At 36.3% G+C, this 23,618-nt stretch overlaps 1 protein-coding gene across 1 annotated transcript in view; it reads left to right on the top strand.

Annotated features, from left to right (window-relative positions):
* CSMD1 (CUB and Sushi multiple domains 1) overlaps positions 1 to 23,618 on the top strand; it is a 1,854,468-nt gene that overhangs the window by 1,397,930 nt on the left and 432,920 nt on the right. Inside the window, exons 19-21 of the mRNA XM_063441118.1 lie at positions 669 to 785; positions 4,828 to 5,043; positions 10,207 to 10,395. Coding sequence (XP_063297188.1) covers positions 669 to 785; positions 4,828 to 5,043; positions 10,207 to 10,395 — 522 coding nt within the window. The remainder of the gene's footprint in view (positions 1 to 668; positions 786 to 4,827; positions 5,044 to 10,206; positions 10,396 to 23,618) is intronic.

Here is a 23,618-nt window from a genome sequence, read left to right as displayed (position 1 = left end):
TACAATAAAATACATAAAAATATATAACGGTGCAGCTATTGCATAAAACAGGTACATTCAACATATCCCCAGATAGCTTAGATCTGAGTGCACATTATTACTGAATGGCACTCAGATCACATACATACAATTCAATTGCCATGGAGCCAAAGTCTTTCACATAGTCTTTCATTATACGAATGGGCTCCATGGCATAGCTATCTGGGGTAACAGTGCTCACACGGCTTTCGGGTCTTTGCAGGGGAATATCAAGCATTTCAACATGGGGCGATAGTCACAGGGCAGGAGGCTGGCAATCAGTCTTCTCCAATGCCCAGTGGCGAGGCTGGTTCCACCACAAACACTTTCAACATCACTTGCAGTGCTATTTAAGGATTTATTTTTTGATCACATGTTAAAAAGGCCTTGTGAACATAACCTAATATTTGGCCTTAAAAAGAAGGTCCCATAGTGCTGTTTGGAGAATAGGGAAAAAATAAAAAGACTGAGTCACCTGATAATGGAATCTTAAAGAATTGTTATTTTTTTCTGTCCGAAATGCTGTGCACAGTAGGGCAAACACATTTGTATATGCTGCCCTGAAAAAAAAATTGTACATGCAAGTTGACTTATGTTAATATAAAAATACACAAATTTATTGACACTCTTATGCATTTATTTGATTATAGCTTTGTGCGGTGGTTACATTCATGGAAGGACGGGGACTATACTTTCACCAGGTTTCCCTGATTTTTATCCCAACTCTCTAAACTGCACTTGGACAATTGAAGTCTCACATGGAAAGGGTAAGAATATTTGTTACAATAAAGATTTTGTTAAGTTTTATGCTTACTACACTCTATGGTGACAAAGAAGAGTACATTGAAAACTCTGTATGGTGATAAATAGAGGATTGAATAATTCATAAGGATGGCTTAATTCCAAAGTATAAGTTTCTTTAATAGAGCAAAGATTGCTTATAGCAATGGAGATTATCCACCAATGACAATGTGTAATTATTTGATTCCATATTTATATCTAATTGTAATAATTATAATTTTTGTCTGTTTTATATTTTATTTTACCTGCCCATGACAGGCCAATAGAGTGTGCAATTTGGATCATATGACAAAGTGTTCTTCCCACCCTGCCATAGAAAACAAAAATTAATAAGGAGAGCAGCAATACATTATAAATTAAAATAAAACAGTTTTCAGTATGAAATCTACAAAACATCAGGTGGTTGAGAAAATATCACGTGTATCAGCTACCTTTTGAATATTCCCAGCCATATTCAGCCCATTGTCTCCCAGTCATATAAGTTTCAGGAAACACTACTTTCAAAATCATCCTTCCTTTCCATATGTCCACAATTCCTCTACCATCCACATTTTTTTAGTTTACCTCCTCAGCTACATAATATGCTATATTTTTAAGATATACGCTGATCAGCCTCAACATTAAAACCACCTGCCTAATGTTGTATAAGTCCCCCCTGTGCTGCTCTGAACATGTCCTGTGGTATTTGGCACCAAGACAATAGTACCAGATCATTTTAGTCCTGCAAATTTCAAGGTGGGGCCTCCATGGATTTGGATTTGTTGATCTATAAATCCAGATTGGATTGAGATATGGGGAATTTGGAGGCCAAGGCAACACCTTGAACTCTTTGTTATGTTCATTCCTGAACATTTTTTGCAGTACGAAGGGGGGTGAATTACCATAATGACAGTGACCACTGCCATCAGGGTACGCCATTGCCTTGAAGGGGTGATGGGTGTACGTCAGGGGTAGGCTGGGCCAGGGGGCAGGTAGACAACTGCCCTAGGTCACCCAAAATTATAGCCATGCTGGTCAGGTTGCCACCCAGATGGTAATCCAGCCAGTAGAGGCATTAGGAAAATAACAGCAGCATTGCCAGCATATTTTGTGGATGGCATTCAGCCAGCTGATCACCTCTGTCTGCCTCTCCCATCTGTCTCACGAAACCTCTAACTTCACCAATCTTGCAGAGAGTGCAAGAGTCAAACTGGATGGTCTGCTTCCCACTTGACACCAGGAATGTCCTGAGAATGTCATCTGGGTCATGGTGTAAGTGCAGTGGATATCATGTGGGTCCTGTAAGGGTTGGAGATACCATCTGGGTCCTGAGGTAAGTGCAGGGGATGCCTGTCATCTGGGTGCAAAGCAAGTGCTGGGGATGCCATCTGAGTCCCTGAGCAAGTCTCTGTGGGCATAAATAGAACAGATATGCTGGGGGCACAAAGCTGGTTGGGGCAGATCAATGGCACAGTGATGGCCGAGAGCTGCTGGGTGCAGAGCAATGGCACAGAGATGCTTGGGGCAGAATGATGGCACAGGTATACTGGGGTAGAGAGATGGGGCAGAGAGATGGCACAGTTGCTGGTGCATTGACATATCACAGAGAGGCTGGGAACAAAGAGATAACACTTTCATTTTTTCTACTCAATGATCATGTATGTCTAGCAACACATTTATTTTGTTTGTGTACTTGTGTCTATTGCTGATATTAATGGGTGGGTTTGTAAAATTGCATTATTGGCCACTAAATAGTTTTTGCCTCCCTGGCAACAAGCTGCCAGCCCTAACCTGGTGTATGTGGTCTGCAAAAATCTCTAGGTTGGTGGTATATTTCAAAGTATAGTTCACATTAATGCCAGGACCCAAGGTTTCCCAGCAAAATGTTGACCAAAGGATAACACTGCCTCAAAATACAAAAATCGTACCGCACTCTCCTACTGAATTTGCAATTTAGTGTCTATTGTAGAACAAATCACCTTTGCCAACAAGCCAACAATCCACTAAACTTTTATTCTTAATCACATATACTATATAATTTAGAAGAAGGAATAAGAAAGAAATCAGTTTAGATGCATTGTTTTCATAGTTAGTTTATCCTTATAATATACAGGAGTTATTTTAAGTTTCTTGAATGGGTGGAACAAAATCATTAGTAAATCATTTAAAATCTATATTTAATTTTTCTTTAACTATACAATAGGTGCTAAATAGAAGTATTTTAGCATAAATTTTACATATAAGCTCAGAAAAAAAGATAATTGCTAATAGATCGATACACACCAGTGATTTCTATAAGCCTTTGTGAGTTTCTAGAAAATGCATTATTGTATTATCCATCTATGCAATTGTTTAGAATGACTGCATTTTGTTATCATAAACAAATGCAATTTAAAAAAAAGCTAGTATAAGCACATAACATAATATGTGTTTATTATAATTATGTCTTTATATGTATATGTTTCTTACACAAGTTTGAGATAGATATGAATTTTATTTTTCATCCAATATAAATGTGTAAATGATAAATGTAATTTTAAAATCAGCAAATGTACAACAGCAATTACTATATCAACGCAAAACTGGGTGGACAGAAAAATGCAGCTTGACATATTGTCGGTGAGCTGCAGAGGAAGCATCAGGGTAAACAGCAATGTGTGCAGCTGCTTTTTTCTGATTTTTCTGGCCCGCCAATTCTTTGAGATTATATGCTAGCTATTATTTTATATTTTCTTTTAAATGTGGTAAGGATTGCATAAACAAGGTGATTTAACTCCTGTGTGTTAGAGAATTGAGTGGTGAAACCACAGGATGATGATCTATACACCAACACAGCTTCATTAAACTATAGTTATTTTAATTTTGCCCTTAAAGCTTGCTTAAATAAAATTTTAATAACACTGAACCTAAAACACGAAACATGGTGTTGATATAATAATTAAAAATTACTTTTCAGTGTTATGGCATTTGAGTGTTAATTTTCATCCATTATCTATAACTTAGCAGTATATATTTCTCACAGCATCTAACAATGCTACATTTTGAATTTAGGAATGGCCATGTCATAGTTCAGATATTAATATTAACTTTAAATGGATAGTCCAAACAAACAAGCAATTGTAGCCTTAAGGAACACTTTAGGCACTAAACTTCCTCTGATTGAAGTTGTTATAGTGCTGGCCACCCTATCCTAGCCCTCAAAACCCAATATCAAGCCACATCTACAAGCCTTCGAGGTATAAGAGCTGGGAATCTTACTGCCTGTCTCTCATACTGTAACATACCATGATATCACGCACAAACATGTGCAGTGCTTTCAAATTGAGTACAATGATTCACATGCCGCACATGTGCCTACATTTCCCAATGCTCCTCCTTGAGGACCTTTGGACTGACCTGTCATGTTGGAGGCATGCCTCCAGGATGACAAAACCTGAGTAGGAGATTGTGGCAGTGCAGGAGAAAAGTTGAGTAACTTGTTTATTTTTAATTAATGTATTTATTATAAACACAGTTATGGACCGATTGACATGGGCAACAAGGCTGTAGCGTTAGGAATGTTTTCCTAGCACTACAGTGTTCCTTTAGTGTAGTGGTTCTGTTGTATGTGTATATATATATATATATATATATATATATATATATACATATATATATATATATACATATATATATATATATATATATATATATATATATATATATATAAATAAACTTTATTTACTAAACCTAATTTGCACCTTTTTTGGAAAATATAGTTTCCAAAATGTGCATGTGTATTAGATCTGATGGCTCATTACATTCAGGGCAAAATTCTAAATTTTCTGGCAATTTGCATTTTGGCAAATTCACACAGTCAAATTAATACTGGTGAATTCGCATAGGCAAATTTTGTTCCTGAGAGTGAACCTAAGAAAGAATAGACTTAACATGTAACAATAAAATTGAAATGCTGTATATGTAAACTGCTATTAAAATCTGTTATTTTTATTTCCTTGTTTTTTTTTTTATAAATCTTTTTGTCTACAGGAGTACAGCTGGTATTTCACACATTTCACCTTGAAAGCTCTCATGATTATTTATTGATAACTGAAGATGGAAGCTTTGTTCATCCAGTTGCCAGATTGACAGGTTCAGTCTTACCACCTACAATAAAAGCTGGTCTTTTTGGAAATTTTACTGCTCAGCTTCGATTTGTATCAGACTTTTCCATTTCCTATGAAGGCTTTAACATTACATTTTCAGGTAACACATTTTGCACTTGCTGTCTAATTTAATGAATATAAAGTGATAAATACGATTGCTCGAATTACATTTTTTAAACTGCAGATAACGCTTTTACCAGTTTTACTCACACACTCTGAAACCTGTTGACATGCTGCCAATAATTAATCATTCCACGAATGTGACATCTCAGATGTTACAAAATGACATCCATTTAAAGCATCAGCCAATTTATGTTTTTAATCTGAATATTGTAGTAATTCTTTAACATATATCACTGCAAGAATATTTGTTGATGTCATATGGATAAATGATAACAATCCTCATGAAATGGTGGGAGACTGTTTACGAGTTCTTTGTAATTATGCATATTCTTGCAATAATTTGATTAAAAATATCTCATGCAAAAACAGAGAATATGAGAACTTAAAGAATAGGCAAACGTTTAGAGAAACATTATATCTTGCTTTTGGTAAATCACTATTCAGGGGATTAGTAAAATTAAAAATTCTTATCTTATAGATAGATTTAAAAAATCTTTAACATATCGATTCAATGCAGATGACCTTGTTGCAGAAGGTATGGGAAAATCCAAATCAAATGAAATTATAATCAGGGAACTATAACTTTTAGAACTCTAATGCTAACTAAACTTTAGAAGTGTTGTGGAGATACGTTTTATAATTACCTTTGTTCCACAGTTTATATGGCAAACACATCAATGTTATTTATGGGGTAAATAAAAGGTTTGTTGGTATCAAAACCATTGTCACCATCGACGTCTGCTCTTGAGAACAGAAATTAATAATTGAATGATGTCATGAATCAAACATTGAATCATGAATATTTACGAAACATATGCATGTGTGGCTTGAAAATGTGTTTACTATATTACAAAATTGTGTGTAATTATCTTTGCATTTTTTTTTGGTGGTATATGAAGCCACAGCTTGCAATATTTGAAGACCTAATATCTACAGCAACTGAAAGCCCTTACCTCTTCACTGGCACAGACTTTTTTTGTCTGTACTAGAGAATTCCCAATCATATGCTTCTCATTCAGAAGCCTGGTGGACCTGTAGCTTGCATATACTGTATTAGAATTCATTGAGAAGTCTTTCAAAAACAGACACTCTGGGCAAGCACCTACCATTTGAGATTAGATTCACAGACCTAATCTATCTGAAAGAAAAAACAGATTGATATATGGTGAGGTATAACAAGATTCTATCATTAAGTGTTCTTGCATAGCAAGACCACTTAATGTTATCTCACATATATATTATTCTTATTCTTATTATAGCCAAATTTACCACCCTAACTCCTCCCACAGTTTTTATACTACATAGACCATAATATACCGAAACGTGTGGATTGTTCCCGATTGGATTGCTATTACTTTGTGGAACTTTCACCAAATGTTTCACGGAATATCATCATTCTTGTGGCGAAATTGGTCCCATAGGAATGAATGGCAAAACTAGAGGGTGGAGCTGGCAAAAGCAGAAAAATCAGGACATGATTTCTAAACTGCCATCACTCCCTCATTTTCAAGCCCACCCACACAAATCTTATATCAAAACGTTCAGCTATCCTGCTGCCACTAAAAATGTCCACGTCTAAGCCATAGTTCTGATAGTCCATTGACATTCATTGAAACTCCACTCTAGACAGCCCCTTTGAACACCTGCTAATGTTTTTATAAATGTATGTTTTATTGTAACTTTGAAGCACTTTGGGCATAAACGTTGCAATTAAATGTGCTATATAAATAGAAAATAACAGTTACTTTGCCCACTCCAGTTGTAGACTACTGGTGGAGGCAAGAACACTTCACACAATTTCCACAGAAATTGTAGCTTTTCTGCTTTTCTAGTTTATATTGAAATCACATATTTTATAAATTTAAAAAAGCTTAAAGTGCTATATGTGTTTGAGAACTTACATTTCAGTTTTACCAAAGACCTATTGGGAAATGTATATGTTTATTGGAAGAATGTATTCTTAGAAGAGACAAGAGTAGTGACTAGATATGCTTGAAAAAGCAATATCATTCTAACAAATTAAACTGAACCCAATCATGAAATATGGTGTTGATATCATGGTTTGAACTGCTTTCCAGTGTTATGACATTTGAATGTTAATGTGCATCCAATTCTAACTTTTCAAACTTAGGAATGGTCAGGCCATAGTGTAATATTAGCATTAAAGGGACACTCTGAGCACAAAAACATCTTTAGCTTAATGGAGTGGTTTTTGGTGTATAGCTCAGGAATTCATTCTTCCTGCTCTATTATATGCCATTTAAGAATTCAATCACTTTCACGCCTATTTAATAAAGTGAGTATTCAAGGCAAATTAAAATTTATGGCCAGACTAGTTGAATGGAAAGCATGGCTGACTGAGAATGTTTCCAGTTTTATTATTTTGACCTTAAATTTGAAATGTATTTTGAATTCACCTTGATGTCCCACTTTAGTGAATAACCCTGTTTGTTTATGCAACACTAGCCACACAACCCCTGCTTATGACGTACACAGCCTCACTTCACACTTCCTGTAAAATGAAATCTATTTTTCATACTTCCCTTATTGTACAGTGTGTTTACTTTAGAGTCGCTTATGTCCTGATTTTTTTAATATTCTGCTAGAGCCTCATGTGAGCGATTTAAACTCTAATTAACATAGCAAGAGACAAATTCTAAAGTAAACACAGTGTGCTTTAAGATTTGATTAAAAATTAGACCATTTTATTTTATGAGGCTGTGTAAGTCACAGTGAAGGGGGGGGGGATTGGCTAGGGCTGCAAAAACAGAAAAATAGTGATCTATCTACTAAATGACAGAGAATTAAACAGTGAGGCATGACCAATATACTAAAACTGCTTCATTAAGCTAAAATAGTTTTGGAGCTTAGAGTATCCCTTTAGGTTGAAAAGGTATGGCATGACCATATGAAATTGTTCCTCAAAGCTAGAAATACCAAAAGAATGGAGAAAGAGTAAGAGTAAGTTTGTGAGACAAAGACGAGTATCTACCATGTAATGAAATAATATCATCTAAAGAAAATATAAAAGTTCACATCATATTTTTAACACAGTTTAGAACAATATGTTTAATAAAGACATGAAACAGTGGAGGCTTTTGCTATATTTGTACACATTGTTTAATCATTTGTTAATGTGACAAATAAAGAAAGGTATTCATCAGCATTTTACAGAACTAATTTGTGAGTATAGTTTATTCACCATTCACAGATGACAGGCAACATGTCAATACCTATTTGTGCCTTTGTCAAGCTAAAATACCAGGTCCATCATTATTATGTTATTATTATTATGTTATTATTTATATAGCGCCAATAAATTCTGCAGCTCTTTACAGTGGGTGGACGAACAAACATGTAGTTGTAACCAGACAAGTTGGACACACAGGAACAGAGGGGTTGAGGGCCCTGCTCAATAAGGTTACATGCTAGAGGGAGTGGGGTAAAGTGACACAAAAGGTAAGGCTAGCATTAGACTAATGACAGCGGCAAGAGAGGAATCATACAGCAATATAAAGGTGACTTAGAACATTTGATAGATCAAAGTAAACAAACAGCAGTGCATTGTATTATCGTGCGATTAAATAATGAAATTCATGTTTAGCTACTAATTAACCTTGTGCATGTATTCACTGTGCAACCACTATCTATTCATGTTTGATAATATTAGTGAATATAACAATTCAAATAACAAATAACTTACCGGTATCATATTTTTAATTTTGTGATTCAGCATTTTAAAGTAACACATTTCTGAATAATGTTGTTATGGTGCCAGGAGGTCCCTGGTGCCAGCTTAGTCTAACTTGCCTTTTAGCTTTGCCTCTCCTCTTCTACTTTTCACCCATTCTTGAAACAGGTAGCTTTGGACAGCCCCAGACAGGTGTGCTTATGATTGGCTTAGAGCATCAAGTGACACTCTAAGCCAGTCAGTAGCACCTCATTCACAAAACAGCTTGATAAAAATATATATGTTCATTGGTGTCCCTGTCTGTGGTTGCACAAGGTTTTCTGTTTTAAGAATCAGGGAATGGTAGAAGAAGAGGGACAGAAGAGGGACATGACTGATAGCAATGTATGGAAGAACATCGGGTTAAATCATTCAGTAACAGTTTAACCTCTAAAAGTAATCCTGCCCAGGTATCTCCATAACCCTAACTTAATTTCTTTAAGATAAATATTATATCCACAGAGTTCTGATTTTAATGATGAAGTCTCCTGACTTCATTGCTGTTGACAGTACTGTATGCTGGTGAGAGGGAGTACTAAACCCTTTCAATTTCTATATCTCTTTGCACCATTATTATGTTAACACTGTGTTGCTCAGAATATCTTGGATATTGCTGTGGAACACCAGCTTGCAGTTAACAATATCTCCTCTACCCCTCCTGGACTGAGTTTGGCTCCTGACTTATACATTTTCTGTTACTCTGCTTGTATCTTATACTTGTACTACACCTTGGCTAGTTGGATTACTTACTTTTCATTTGACGTCTTGTTGTGTTTTGGTTTGACATTGAGTTTTATTTAACTGTATTGGGTAAACCAATACATTACCTGCTGATAATGTGCTCCACTGTTTCCTGTATTTTGGTAGCTTTCCATTGATTTTAAACTGTTTACATATTCTTGCCATTCCACTTAATTTTCTTCTGATTTCTTATATAATATATTCTGTACATTCTATGTGTATCTGAATAAAACTCCTTAAAGAAATACTTCAAATGCCCTGCTACCCATTGTTATGAATCTAACTGTTTTAGTATGATTTCATCACTAGCCTGGGGTCTGCTGGAGTTCTCACCTACTCGACAGCTCTGTGACAGCCAGAAGCTCCTTCTCAGGAATTTATGCTAGCTCTCCTGAGCTAATCCCAGCAGTGCAGGGCTGATCAGCTTTTTATGTGGCTGAATAGATGACTAAACTAAAGGAGATATGAAAAACATGGCACTATGTGGAAAAAACTATTAGAAATCTTAAGGGTATATTTTCACTTGAGAGTCCAGATACTGCCCTCAAGGAAATAAATGTAGCCAGATGTTTTCTCTCCTGAAAAAAAATGAAAATTATATCAATCCATTTGTTCTTTATTGTATGTACAATTTCATCCTAAAATGTGTTTTCTGTTCGAATACTGTAGAATACAATTTAGAGCCATGTGATGACCCAGGTGTTCCAGCTTACAGCAGAAGAATAGGATTTCACTTTGGTGTGGGTGACTCGCTAACGTTTTCCTGCTTTCCTGGATATCGTCTAGAAGGTGCGAATAGGCTAACCTGCCTAGGAGGTGGCCGAAGAGTTTGGAGTGCACCTCTTCCAAGGTGTGTGGGTAGGTGGTCACATGCTTTCATTTCATTCATCAAATCTGAAAAACACAGGTTGTTCGATAGCGATCATTTTTTTTTCTTAATACATAGGAATAAACAACACATTAAGTAAATAAGACCAGATCAGTTTTACTTATTATACGTAACTATAATTTTGTGTATGTATATTTGATACATAAAAAAAGTTAAACAAAACAATGAAATACATCTTACTTTTAATTATTATGTACAATAATGTTTATTATAATTAATTGTTATCCCAGACATGTTAGTGACTGATTTGCTTTTCATTGCCCAAGGTTAAACTTCCCATATTTGTATGGTCATGCAGAATTTATATGAACATAAAACATAAAGAAGCTTTTCAATGTCATAGTGGGAAATAGCACGATGATGATAATGTGCAATGATTGGAAAAAAAGAAGAATGCACAAAAAAAGATATTATTTGTGGTAGAATGAGTATTAAAATTGAGCTCACACCTAGAATATGCTAACGATCTGACTATTGCTCAAAATTAAATTGAATCTCTATAAGAAATTAGTTTTTTTCATGCTCAAAGGTATGTTAGATGTTTTTTCCTGGCAAAATATTGTCATCAACAAACTTTACTGGCAGAATATAATAGTACTTGAGTTTAGAAAATAGTCATACTGCCAATTTCTGTGCAGATACAGACAGCAGTGACTGAATTTGTGGACTAGCCAGATGGTTTTTAGTGAATTCTGCTCTGACCTTTAGTTAGGGTCTGTTCATCCAGTGGAATTGTAAAAGATAAAATTGAGGATGTGAAAAAGACAATTGGCATGTTGCTGCATTTCAGCCAGCAGCTGAATTGAGGAAGATTACACCCATTGAGCATATTAACCACAATGCTATTGAACTGGGGAACACTGATGCTTCATGCTTGTAAATCACATTTGAAGTCTCTGACCTCCCATTGTTAGGTTGATGACTCCTCTTTAAATCACATTATTCAGTGACTCAATGATTCTCTGGACAGCAGCATTTTGTTATGATGGGTTGTCATCGTCTATTATCTGCTAATTACACTTAAGGAATTGCACATCAAATTATTTTGCATTGGCTTTCTGACATACTTTACACATTGAGATATTTTTTTGTCCTCATGATTATAATTGGTGTATGTGTGTTCCCATAACTGTGTCTCAAAAGGAAATAGTGAAAGAACAATCTTAAGGAATTTTCGTCTTTAAAAAAAAAAAGAAAAAAAAAAAGGGTGATTGAATGCCTAGGCTACAATTATTGATAGTTATTACAATAATTCTAATGAATACCAACAAATGCAAGGATTCCAAGCTCCTCTTATTGTAAGTTATGACATGTTTACATGCATATCTCAAATTTTTTGATAGACTCAACACAAGCAAACATTTTCATTAAACATTTTCTTTAAGAAAGTTTAAATTCAAACTCTGCTTGTACATCATTCTTACACTATAACGGGTATGTTTACAACACAACCCCAAGTTATACATAATAGGATTTATAGATGTTGAGATTATGTTGAGGACTGCACAGATTAATAGCAGATTAATAGCAGGCAAGCACTTTTTTTAACTCACACTAGATTAAAACAGATTGATGAATTGGCCATTTTTGCAGAGAGGGATATTATAAAAAAGAAAAAATATATATATATTAATAGAAAGTGTGGAATTGGACTAAAATAGCCAATGACCATAATAGATTGCTTGCAGTTTTATTTTTACACAATTTTTGTAATTCCAACGCTGGTGGTTTAATCCATTAGGCATTAACAAGTTTCATAAGGCATTGCTGTATGCTTGGCAATCTTCTGCTAAAGTTCTGCCATGCTTCTTGCCATAGTGCATAGTCTGGCAACCCTACTTTATTGCAACAAAGGGACTGTCTCCTTCTACAGGACAGTATAGTGTAAGATGCATACAGTAGACAACTACAGCATTCTCAACGTATTTAGTATTAGAAGACGAGTGTGTGGTGGATGAATTTATGAGAGCTACTCTAGATATAGTAGGTCTCGGTTTCGGTAGATCTGAGCTGGGGGGGAGGATATGTGACAGTGTCAGAGATGTGGTTGTGAAAGGACGATGTTTAGGTCCCGGAATCCTACACAGTCTGTATCTACTTCAAGGTGTAAGGGAAAACATACTCCAGCAACCAGCAGAACTATAGGTATAGGATAACTAAGGAACCACACCTAACTGTAACCTGACCTTTTAAATTGTCTTTAAAAGGTCAGATCAAGAAAGGCTTAAGGCCTTCATTTCTTTGCTGGTTGCAGAGAGGATACAGACCTGCATTGAAGGTAACAGATTGATATGTAAAAGTGGTGTATTTACATGCTGTGCTTTGTTAACACTGGTAAATGGATTTGGCCATCCATAAATAGTCAGGGGGTGACTGTGTTATAGTTAGTGCTCTGGGGGGAGCTAGGATTTTTTTGTCATTTTGTTTTTGGATTTACTGGAAAAATACCCATATTGGATTGTTCTAGATTCTGTTGTGTATAACTATAGAAGACTATGCTAAGATCCAAACATTGTGAGGGTTAACTATATGTTAGCATTACTGATGTATCTTATCGAATCTTCATGGTTGGAAAAAAATGTGAATTGGGGGTACACCCAGAACATGCATTTCCAAGGAGCGGTGCTGCCGTAAAAACCATAACATATGCAAAATACAGCTAAAGGAACAGTGCACGTACATAGTGTGCGCTGTTCCTTTTACTGTTTTTTGAATCTTCATGGTTAGTGGTAAGATCTTTGTCAGTGAAGTCACACACAAAGCTTTCCTCCTAAGGTTCTAAACTCATTAAATCACCTCTCAAAAGTAATTTCAAGAGAAATTAGCCATTTTATAGGTGGGTGGTTGATCTTCCTCAAATGCCTTGAGTACTTGCTCAAAGAGGATGTAAGGCTTCTCCTGAGAAACACTAAATTCAATGTTTCTCTGTGAGAAGCATTGCCTGCAGAACTTTATGAAAAGCATTAAATGGACCAGAAGTTTCTAGTGATGGTATCCCAGAGGCAGAATAGATATGCAGCATGGAAATCATCTCCCCACAGGATTAGAGGTAAGTAACTTCATTATTTTAAATAAAATGAGGGTCTTGAAATCAAACTATACTGCAACACTTTACTATTATAAATAAATATAATTATTTATACCACTGGTTCCTTTGAGTAGATTCTATTATGGGAATTAAATTAGGACATATAAATATATTTGTTTAACTGGGTTCCTAGAAAAATCTTTCATAGATTTTTTAATGTTGATAATTAGCACTAATTTGTTGATTATACTGCATGTGAATTTTAGAACAGTATAGAAAGAGGAAAGTGAAACAAATCAATATATACTTTGTATTAAAGTAGTGTATGACCCATGTACCCCCTTAATTAGTAAAGTGACTTGCGAACTTGCTTTCTGTATTTGAAATAAATCTACCAGAGCAAAGAGGATATGACCTTCATTGCATTTTTCTTTAACCAGTTTCATTAAATGAGCACTTGTAAGAATCATAATCCAAGCAAATAAAAGGTTATCATGACTTCTATGTAGATTTCACCTGAATTAACTTTTTTTAACTGTATTATAAATTTCCATTTGGAATGTGTAGCAGGCTTATTGTTGTCAGACATTTTCACAAAATAATTCAGCCCTTCACAATAGTTGTCTCATCGTATTCTACTTGATCGGAGCCCCAGCAAATGGAATCTCACAGTAAAAAGTTATTATTTCATGACATTTTTTTTAATTTTACTTATAGCAAAATAAAATATATTTTAATATGTTAGTTAAAAAGGCTGTGACAGAAAGGATCTTTGGGAAAAAATAAAATACTTAATGGTCTATAGACAAAAATCTAGGTCGTGTATTTTTTTTGTTTAGTTATTTTTTTTAATAGTATATTTGTTTAAAATCTCGAAAACAATGACTAACTAAAAGGAAGTCTGTTGCAAAGTCTAATAGTAAATTGTGGCAAACCTAGCCACTTCAGACTATAAAACTGTGTCTTTAAAGGTTGTCCAGAACACTGCTGCCCTATTCTGTTTAATGTACTGTGCTTGCTGTATGGAAATGTCTATTTGCTTGTAATCCCTATAGAATTTGTATGCTAGCAGCCGAAAGCCGCTAGGGTTTACCTGGTTGTTTCACGAACAGCTGTTTTACCGGCTGTTCGTGAAATGAATTATGTACCAAACCCAAGCCCACACACTGAGGTTCATAACCTCAGTGTGTGGGCTTGGGTTTCGGTACATAATTCATGCTGCACGGAGGGATAATCCACGTAACGGTATATTCCAGTGGGAGTATCCCTCTCGTGCAGCAGTGCCTGATGGGAGAAATGCTCCAAATGTTAAGTCCCCCATGTAGTCCCTTACTGTATTACCCCTGCTATGTCAGTAAGGAAACCCCTTGCATGGGGACTTGCATAAATACTGGAAGCTGTGAATAAAGACCTCAGTTGACTCCCAGAACTGTGTTTCGTCCTGTTACTGGGGGATTTGGGACATTGCCTTACTTTTCAGCGCTTGACTGTGGATTACCTTCTGTACCAGCGGAGATCGTGGATTTCAATATTGCAGCTCCGCTACATAAATGTATCTTCCATTCTCATAATTGCAGTTTGGTACAACTTGAAATTTGCCATGCGCATCATGATTTACTAAACACCATCTTTTGCATAACTTGGCTGAGACTGTTGTTAGCAATAGAGATTTCAGGTTATAGGAAGTGTCTATATTTCAGCTTCAAAATTAATATGAGTACAAACAGAATCAAATTTGCAGAAGTCCTTTGTGTTCCCTATTAAGGGTTATTAAGTATGTAGGGGTTTAGAAAAATACCCCTCTCTCTATCATTAGAGATTTATTTGCCTAAAGATGAAGCAAGCAAGGTGAATTGTTTGCGTAGGACCCACCTAAGAGGTTTGCATTGACGTGGCAAGTGGGCTTACATCTAATGACCATTAGAGTTCCTAAATAACCTCTATTTATTTAAATATGCATAGGGATTTGGGCTAGTGCGCAGGTAACTCTTTTTTTTTTTTTTGGCTTTTACAGTATACATGTGTTCTATGGTCGTTGCTGCTGCCCAGGAGTAGTGGGAGTTTGAGTGCAGGACTTATTTTTGTGTATTAATATTTGCAGAAGCACCTCACTTTTACACAACTTCCTACTGGCAAAAAGAGCCCTGGTTACATGCTCCTGATATCCTAAACTGAACAAACATAGTTAAAGCCCAGAAAGCAGCACCAAGCTCATAGCATGCAAAATATTAAAATAAAATGAATTAAATAAGTAGGGATTCCTGCCTCCCAGCATACGTTAATTCCTAGTATGATTTTTTTTTAATTTAATTTATATTTTATGTAATTTATTTTAATTTCTAAGACAGCTGTGTATAGCAGAAAACCACTAATAAGCAGCTTCCTTCTGGCAAATAGGGCTCTGGTTACATGCTCCTGATATCTCAAGTTGACAAACATATAATGAAACTCCAGAAAGTAGCACTGGCCTGAAAGTCAGCAAAAAGTTAAATAAATCTAAAAAATAAAAATAAAAAAAGGAATTCTTATGATTTTGTTTTTAAAGTTAATTTCTAATTTCTTTAATTATTTAATGTGAGATGCCAGTAGATTTTTTCTAGTGACCACAATCTTGATGTTGTTTGACTGCTCCTTGACAGGACAGTCAATGTTTTAAGCCTGCTGTCAAGAAACATTATTTAGCAGTAAGAATGAAGAGAGCTATTAGGGCTGGATCAAGATGGCTTAAAGGAAAACTGTCATGATTATGCATTATTTAAAATAAAAGATTGCATACATTACAGCTTATTGTGCATTATTTTGCAAATCATACAAATAAGTAAACATATCTTTACAGTGCATCTCCTGGGGCAGCCATTTTTAATTTAATTTTCCTGATAATCAGTGTGTGTTCATAGTTCATAGTTCCTGATACCATTTACAAGTATTGGGCATCTGAAAATTGCACTCTATGATGGTTAAGATCTTCTAGTCTGGCCTACTTGGCCAGAAGTATACTTTAGACCAGATGGGACCTTACTTAAAGATGGTCAGGGCAAAGGTAAGCCAGGTGATGAACATGACTTAAGTGTTACATTATATTTAACAAATATTACTTATATATTTATTCCAAAATACTACATCCACGTGCTATATCACATGTAATGTTCTATTTTCAGTGATAACAAAACATTGTCAATGTCTCAATTTTTAAAATGGCACAAAAAAAAAGGTTTGATTTTAATCGGCTATCTTGAACTGAACTTTTATTCAACTGACTTAAATTAAATTAGTTAAAAGGTTAAATTTTAGTAGATAACCTCCAAAATGGTGAAGGTAAGCAACCCTTAAAAAACATTACTTTTACAGATGATGGATGACCGGACTTCCATTACAAAACAAACAAGGACCCTATAAACGGTGTCATTAATATTAACCCCTTAGTGACCAGACTGTTTTTCAATTTTCTTACCGTTAAGGACCAGGGCTGTTTTTACATATCTGTAGTGTTTGTGTTTAGCTGTAATTTTCCTCTTAGTCACTTACTGTGCCTTCACATATTATATACAGTTATTCTCGCAATTAAATGGTCTTTCTAAAGATACCATTATTTTCATCATATCATATATTTTACTATAAAAAAATTATAAAATATGATGAATAAATTAAAAAAACAGTTTTTTCTAACTTTGACCCCCAAAATCTGTTACGAATCTACAACCCCCCAAAAAAACTCATACTAAATAGTTTCTAAATTTTGTCCTGAGTTTAGAAATGCTGAATGTTAACATGTTCTTATCTTTTTTTTTAAGTTATAGGGCAATAAGTACAAGTAACACCATTTTTCCAAATTCACGAAAGTTACATTGTAACACTGATATATGTCAGGAATCCCAGAATAACCCTTCACATGTATATATTTTTTAAAAGAAGACAACCTAATGTATTCAATCTGCGATATTTTGACTGTCTTCATGCAACCATTTTACCACCAATCTATGCCAAATTTAAAAAAAAATTATTGGTGATTTTTTTTTTACACTTATAGCAATTTAAGAATACATGTACTGAGAACTTTAAGGGTAACTGCCAAAGAACACCCCAATATGTGTTCAGCAACATCTTCTGAGTACAATGATACCACCCATCTATAGGTGTGTCAAGTTCTCTGGGACTAAAATACCTTCTTTGGAGGGTGTGGATTCCAGTTTCCAACTTGGGTGAACGATGACCAGCTGTGAAAATTCCATATCCTATTTGGGATATTTTTGAAGTTGGCCAATGTAATTTACTCCCATTAAACCATATTTTTTTGAAAAGCAGACACCCTAGGGTATTTCAAATGGTGGTATTTTAACACTTTCATGCACTTTCATGCACTAAAGACTAATTCACCAGTCTTTGTCAAACCTTTGGGTAGTCATTTTTTGTGTTATTTTTCTCTCACATTATAATTTAGGCATGGACTTTCAGTTCCTGTTATGTGTTACTGACAAAGAATACCCCAATATGTGTTCAGCAACATCTCCTGAGTACAGTGATACCACCTATGCATAGGTTTGTTGGGTTGTTTGGGGGGTGCAATGCCAAACATCTGACATGTGTTTTTCAAATTTGACATATCTTCTTTGTCTATCTTATTTTTGGCGGCCTTTTTACATATCCAAATTTATTTTCTTGCCATGGACGAGCATATACTTGAAAAGCTGACATCCCAAGTTATTGTATATGGAGTGTTTGGATGCCTTTGATGCAACCATTTTTAGCAAAACAAAATTGTAAAAATGAAAATTTAACCATTACCACCACACATTTTCTCCACACACATTTGTGTGTGATTTAGGGGAGCCTTTTGTTGGTTATCGCAAGAAAACAATCCAGGCTGTTTTCTGCAAGGCCTCCTGAGTACACTCATGTCCCCATGCATAGGTTGAAATTGATCATAAAAATAGTCTGGCACAGTAAAAGTAAAAAACACAAACTCAGGAACAGTAAATGTAACCAAAAAAAACCAAAGGCAAATGTAAAAAAATAAAAATAAAAACGGATCTGTGTGTGATATCGTTTGAAGCAGTCCCCAAAGCAGAGGTCATGCTGTCCAGGGCAATCATGACAGTAACAGATGGTATCCTTTCTCTGCCCCCTCTTGAAACAGACTCTGCATCGTTTTTGAGGATTCTGTTTTGCCGCATGAGGGGGGATTTTAAAAATAAAGTGGGTAGCCCCAACTCTGCTCTCTCCCATTACCGCCCGGGGAGCAGGTGCATCTTGGTAACAAAATCCACAAAATTATCTGGAGCTGAAACTGTAAAAAAGTCAGTTTCATTCTGGGGTTTGCTTTTTTGACCAACAAGTGTTGTGGGTTGCAATCTACATTAAGTAAACTGTAACCTTTTTGTACTAGGCCTTTGTCTTCCATGTAATTAGGTAGGGCTGCAGCAACTGATCTGCCAGATCAACACCACCCATATGCCGGTTATATGCCTTACTGCACGCTGGCTTCCTTGTGCTCTAAGCTCTGCCACGTACAGAGACCTCTACAGTCCTATCAGTGTGGATGGTGGTAAGAAGGTACACATCCTTCTTGTCTCTGTACTTAACTGCCAACAGCTCCTCTTGGCACAGAGCTGACCCTCTTGGCGCAGAGCTGAGGTCTCCTCCCTTCGTAGCCGGGTTTGTGCAAGTTGTCCTGGGAAACCTGCGTGGTTCTTTCTGATTGTACTGCAAGTTACTGTATCAAAACAATACAGTAGCTTGAACAAAGGGACACTTGTATAAAAAATGTCTATATACAAGTGGTACCCTTTGTTCGTCAGGGGAAATATCAAGTCCCAGACATCTTGCCACTGGTTACCATATGTTCTGGGCAATCTGGAGGGTCAAGGTGACTATCCTTTCCCTCGTACACCCGGAAGGCCTGAGTATACACAGTCTCGCTCTCCTAGAGCATATACACCTTTACACCATACCTGGAGCGCTTGGAAGGAATATACTGTTTGAATCCAAGCCTTTCCTTATGCTTCATCATGGATTCACCAATGTATATATTCCTTCCAGGTGTAAAAGCCTCTGCAAACCTGGCAGCAAAGTGGGTAATCAGGGGACAGATTTTATACAAACTGGGAATGCTCCATAGGGGAGCACAGGCTGTTGTTGTTGAAGTGCATAACATGGAAAATCCTTTCATACCTGTTCTTCGACATACACTGGGAGTAAAAGGGGGTAGAGCAGATGGGGCTACTGCTCCAGAAGGATCGGATGGTGGGCTTCTTTATGATGCCCATCAGCATAGTCAATCCCCAGAATTGTTTTAATTCTGTTACATCGATGGGGGCCTATTGCTGCTTTGCCAAAAAAGAGTCAGGCTTTGAAGCTCGGAAATGATAGGCATATAAATTAGTTCCCCAATACATCATCACCCAGAAACACCTCCATAAACTGTTGGGAGCTAAATCCTGCAACTTCCACATTGATGCCAGGATTTGCGGTGAATGGTGGAATATCTGGCCTTTGGCGATGAGGCGCTTCCCACTCCTCAGTAGCACTGCCACCTGGAGCAGCATGTCTCCTTCTGGCAGGGGGCCTTGCAGCCACAGATACATGACTAGATAATCACTAGCAGCAGACACTGTTTCTAGTGATGTATCTGTGCACCTGGCAGGGTCAAAGTCGGAGTCAGACATAGATCTCTACGCAAAGATGGCATACGCCTTCTCAGTACTAGACAACATCTGTGACATGATCACAATCACTTTATTTAGTAATCTGTCACAAAATAAATTAACTTCTAAAAAAAAAAAAAAAAAAAAGAAGCAGACTGCTAAATAAGTGCTGATGTGCAAGAGCCAGTGATCTATACAGTGATCACTGGCAGGATAGGGGTTAATAGCTCTGAAAAGAGTCTTTGGGTCTCACAATTTTACAAATCCCTACCTAAAATTACCTAAATGTCTCTACCTAAACACAGATCTTTCTCTTCTCTCACTAAAACATAAGTGATGAGAGGGAGGGAGATCCATACTGATCAGAGTCAATATTTACTAATACTGACCTGACCAGACAAATGAGGATCATAATAATAATACATATTATTATAGGGGCAAACTCTGATTGTTGAGGCAGGCTAGGGAAACCCCCAGGAGCCCAATGATGCAGTGCCATATTGGAAGCCACATGGCTGAGGAAGGGGGGGGGGGGATTAATGCATTTAGTTTATTCATTTGTTAAATTTATTTTATTTAAGTCTTCACTGAGTGCCTCAACCCCTTGAGGCACTCAGCACACAGGCAGAGTATCGGAAGCCTGCTCGATGGCTTCCGATGCTCTCCTACACTGCCGGGTGCCACGTGGGGCAACCCGGAAGTAATCGCTCCTAGGGAATGATCACTTGAAGGCCTGGCAGTCAGGGGAGGTTTTGCAGGATGCCGTGACATTGAGACATCGCTACAATACCCTTAGAGTGGCAGGAAGTGATCACAATCCCTTCCAGCTCTCATATTTCTGTCGGACGCACCTTGTACGTCCGCGGTCCTTAAGGGGTTAAAATAAACTGCATAATATTGTACTATGTTCATTACTTGTTTTTATTTATAAATTACAGTTATGTTTTATCAATGAAAACTATTTGAAAAAAATATTATATATTCTAGGCATAAATTACATGGTCTTCTACGGTGAGTATAGTACATATTATTACTGTCACATCATTTTTTTTTTTTCTCCAAGAATTCTGAAATGTGAATTTTTATCAATAGGGAAGAGGATCTTCTTATGTATCCTTATATGGCCAGAGCTAAATGTTCTGACATCATCACAGTCATAACTATGAAGAACTTCAACAAAGGGCCATGAAGGCTGTTGTCTGTCTGTTCTCTGACTTTGAAGACTCTATCTATGCCTTTCTGAGTGCAGCAATTAACATCTGCTGTTAAATATCCATTATCCTAAATTATCCTTTGTAAGTTTATTATATGCATGTAGAATAAATGTACAGAAAATGTAAAATGTATATTTCTAACTGACATGCAGAAGAATTATAATATGTATTAAAATCACAGGGAGCCACCAAACAAAAAGTAGAAAGAAGATATATATTACATAAACATACATAGAGTGATAAATAATGTAGTAATAGAGTCCAATGAATACATTCCTGTCCTGACATGGGCAACTGGTAAATTTCAACCTTGCTTTTCAAACTTACCTTTAACCAGCATTGACATATTCCCACAATAAGAGACTATTTCAGTAAAATGTAGCAATAGACATTTAGTGGTTACACCTTCCTATTGCATAGAAATATAAAGTTATATCCATTCTAATATAATGCCAATATTAACGGTGTAATAGTGTAAAATTCTCTGTAAAGCTTCAGTTGTGATACAAAAAAGGGAAACAATATATTGAAATAAGAATTCCTTTGCATATTTATTCCCTTGAAAAAGTAAGTCTATAGAAAAAAAATGCAAAATGATAAATGTACATACACCATCTACAGAGAGACATGTGGCGTTTTCTTTTTTTCATTTTTTTTTTTTACAAGTAAGCGACTTTTCAATTTCCTGTCTCATAAGGGCTAGGGTATAATGGAATTTCTCAAGGGAAAAATTGAGTTGTGTGCTTACTACACATGAACATTCCGTATTATTGCTGTGACCAGAGTAAAGGATTCAAACAAATGACCCAGATAGTGTTGGAAAGCTGTGATGTACTGCTTGATAAGTGTTATCATTGCTTTTACACAACGTCAGTTTGTCTACACATGGAAAAGCAATGATACAACATAACATTGCTTTACTAAGTGAAGAATACTTTCTATAATTATATATATATATATATATATATATATATATACATATATATATATATATATATACATATATATATTATTTTTATTATGGATTTTTATTATGGATATATTATTTTTATTATGGATTTTTTAAGATCTCTCTCAATCTACCCAATCTATTTTATATAAAGACATGGCAATACTGAAAGAGCTTCTTTTTCTGAGACATACATACTGCATATTTATGTATTATGTTTTAATCTAAGAGAACATATATATATATATATATATATATGTTGCTGATTATTTTTGTATATATTTTCTGTTTATATAACTATTTGCATGCTGAGCAGCTACATTTTGACGTTAATCTTGGCAATTTGGGCATTAAAGTGTCTTATTCAGCTACACTCAGAACCCACAGCGACTACACACCGGCTCCATTACACACAGGTTCTAAATCCTAATGTTCCCAGTGTAGAAGTAGCAAGCACGTGAAGTCCGACCGGAATGGCCTGGTGCGCCATGAGGGCAGGAGATATGGTTGCTCCCCTTTCCCTTAGCAGCTCGAGCAATGGAGGTATTGGCGAGCCCCCCCCATTTGGACCGGGGAGGGGGGACAGTTAGCCCAGTCCAGGGGAGGGCTGGCAGCCTTAGGCTGGGGGGCAAAGCCAGTCAAGTGGCCCATTGCACCACCGAATCAGCTCACCATCCATGCCCACCTTTTCCTGGTTTTATAACGGATATTGATGTTATGAAGCAAGACAAATGTGATACAATGTGGTATATGTGGGGGTGATATTAAGTTGGTACAACACCCCTCTAAAGCAAAACCATATGAAAATAAGCACCACGGATGTCTGCTGGCACCTTTGCAGGGAAAAGGGAACCTACATCCATATCTGGTGGACCTGCCCCATAGTAGCACGATATTGGCAAAAGATTGATGGTGATTTAAGCTCTCAGATACTGCAGCAGAGCGGCGCATTAAACCGCTGGGCATGCCTATTATCTAGGCCTACTGAAGACTTAAATAAATATGAGCAAAAGCTCCAAAATATGATCTATCTAGCTGCGTGTAGAACACTGGCACAAAAGTGGGCAGAACAGGAGACGCCATATGTGTCTCTTGTGCTGCAAAGATAAAAGATGGATAAATTAAGGGTACAAATCCGGCAAACACACAACACCTTTAATAGGGCGTGGGAACTATGGGACCAATATGATGAGTGAATTGGCATACAACAAGTGGATACTGGGACAGCGGGGGACGGGGCCCCTGGCCTGGCCACCATCACTGCAGAACTTTACTTAAATACCTCTATTTACTTCCTTGCTCTTTTTTAATCTCTTCCCAACTGCACCATTCAATATACCAATCACTCAGAGCCCTTAAA

Source organism: Pelobates fuscus, chromosome 2 (assembly GCF_036172605.1).
Source record: "Pelobates fuscus isolate aPelFus1 chromosome 2, aPelFus1.pri, whole genome shotgun sequence".
NCBI classification, from domain to species: Eukaryota; Metazoa; Chordata; class Amphibia; order Anura; family Pelobatidae; genus Pelobates; species Pelobates fuscus.
Note: the sequence above shows the minus strand (reverse complement) of the source record. Positions and strands in the feature narration are given on the sequence as shown.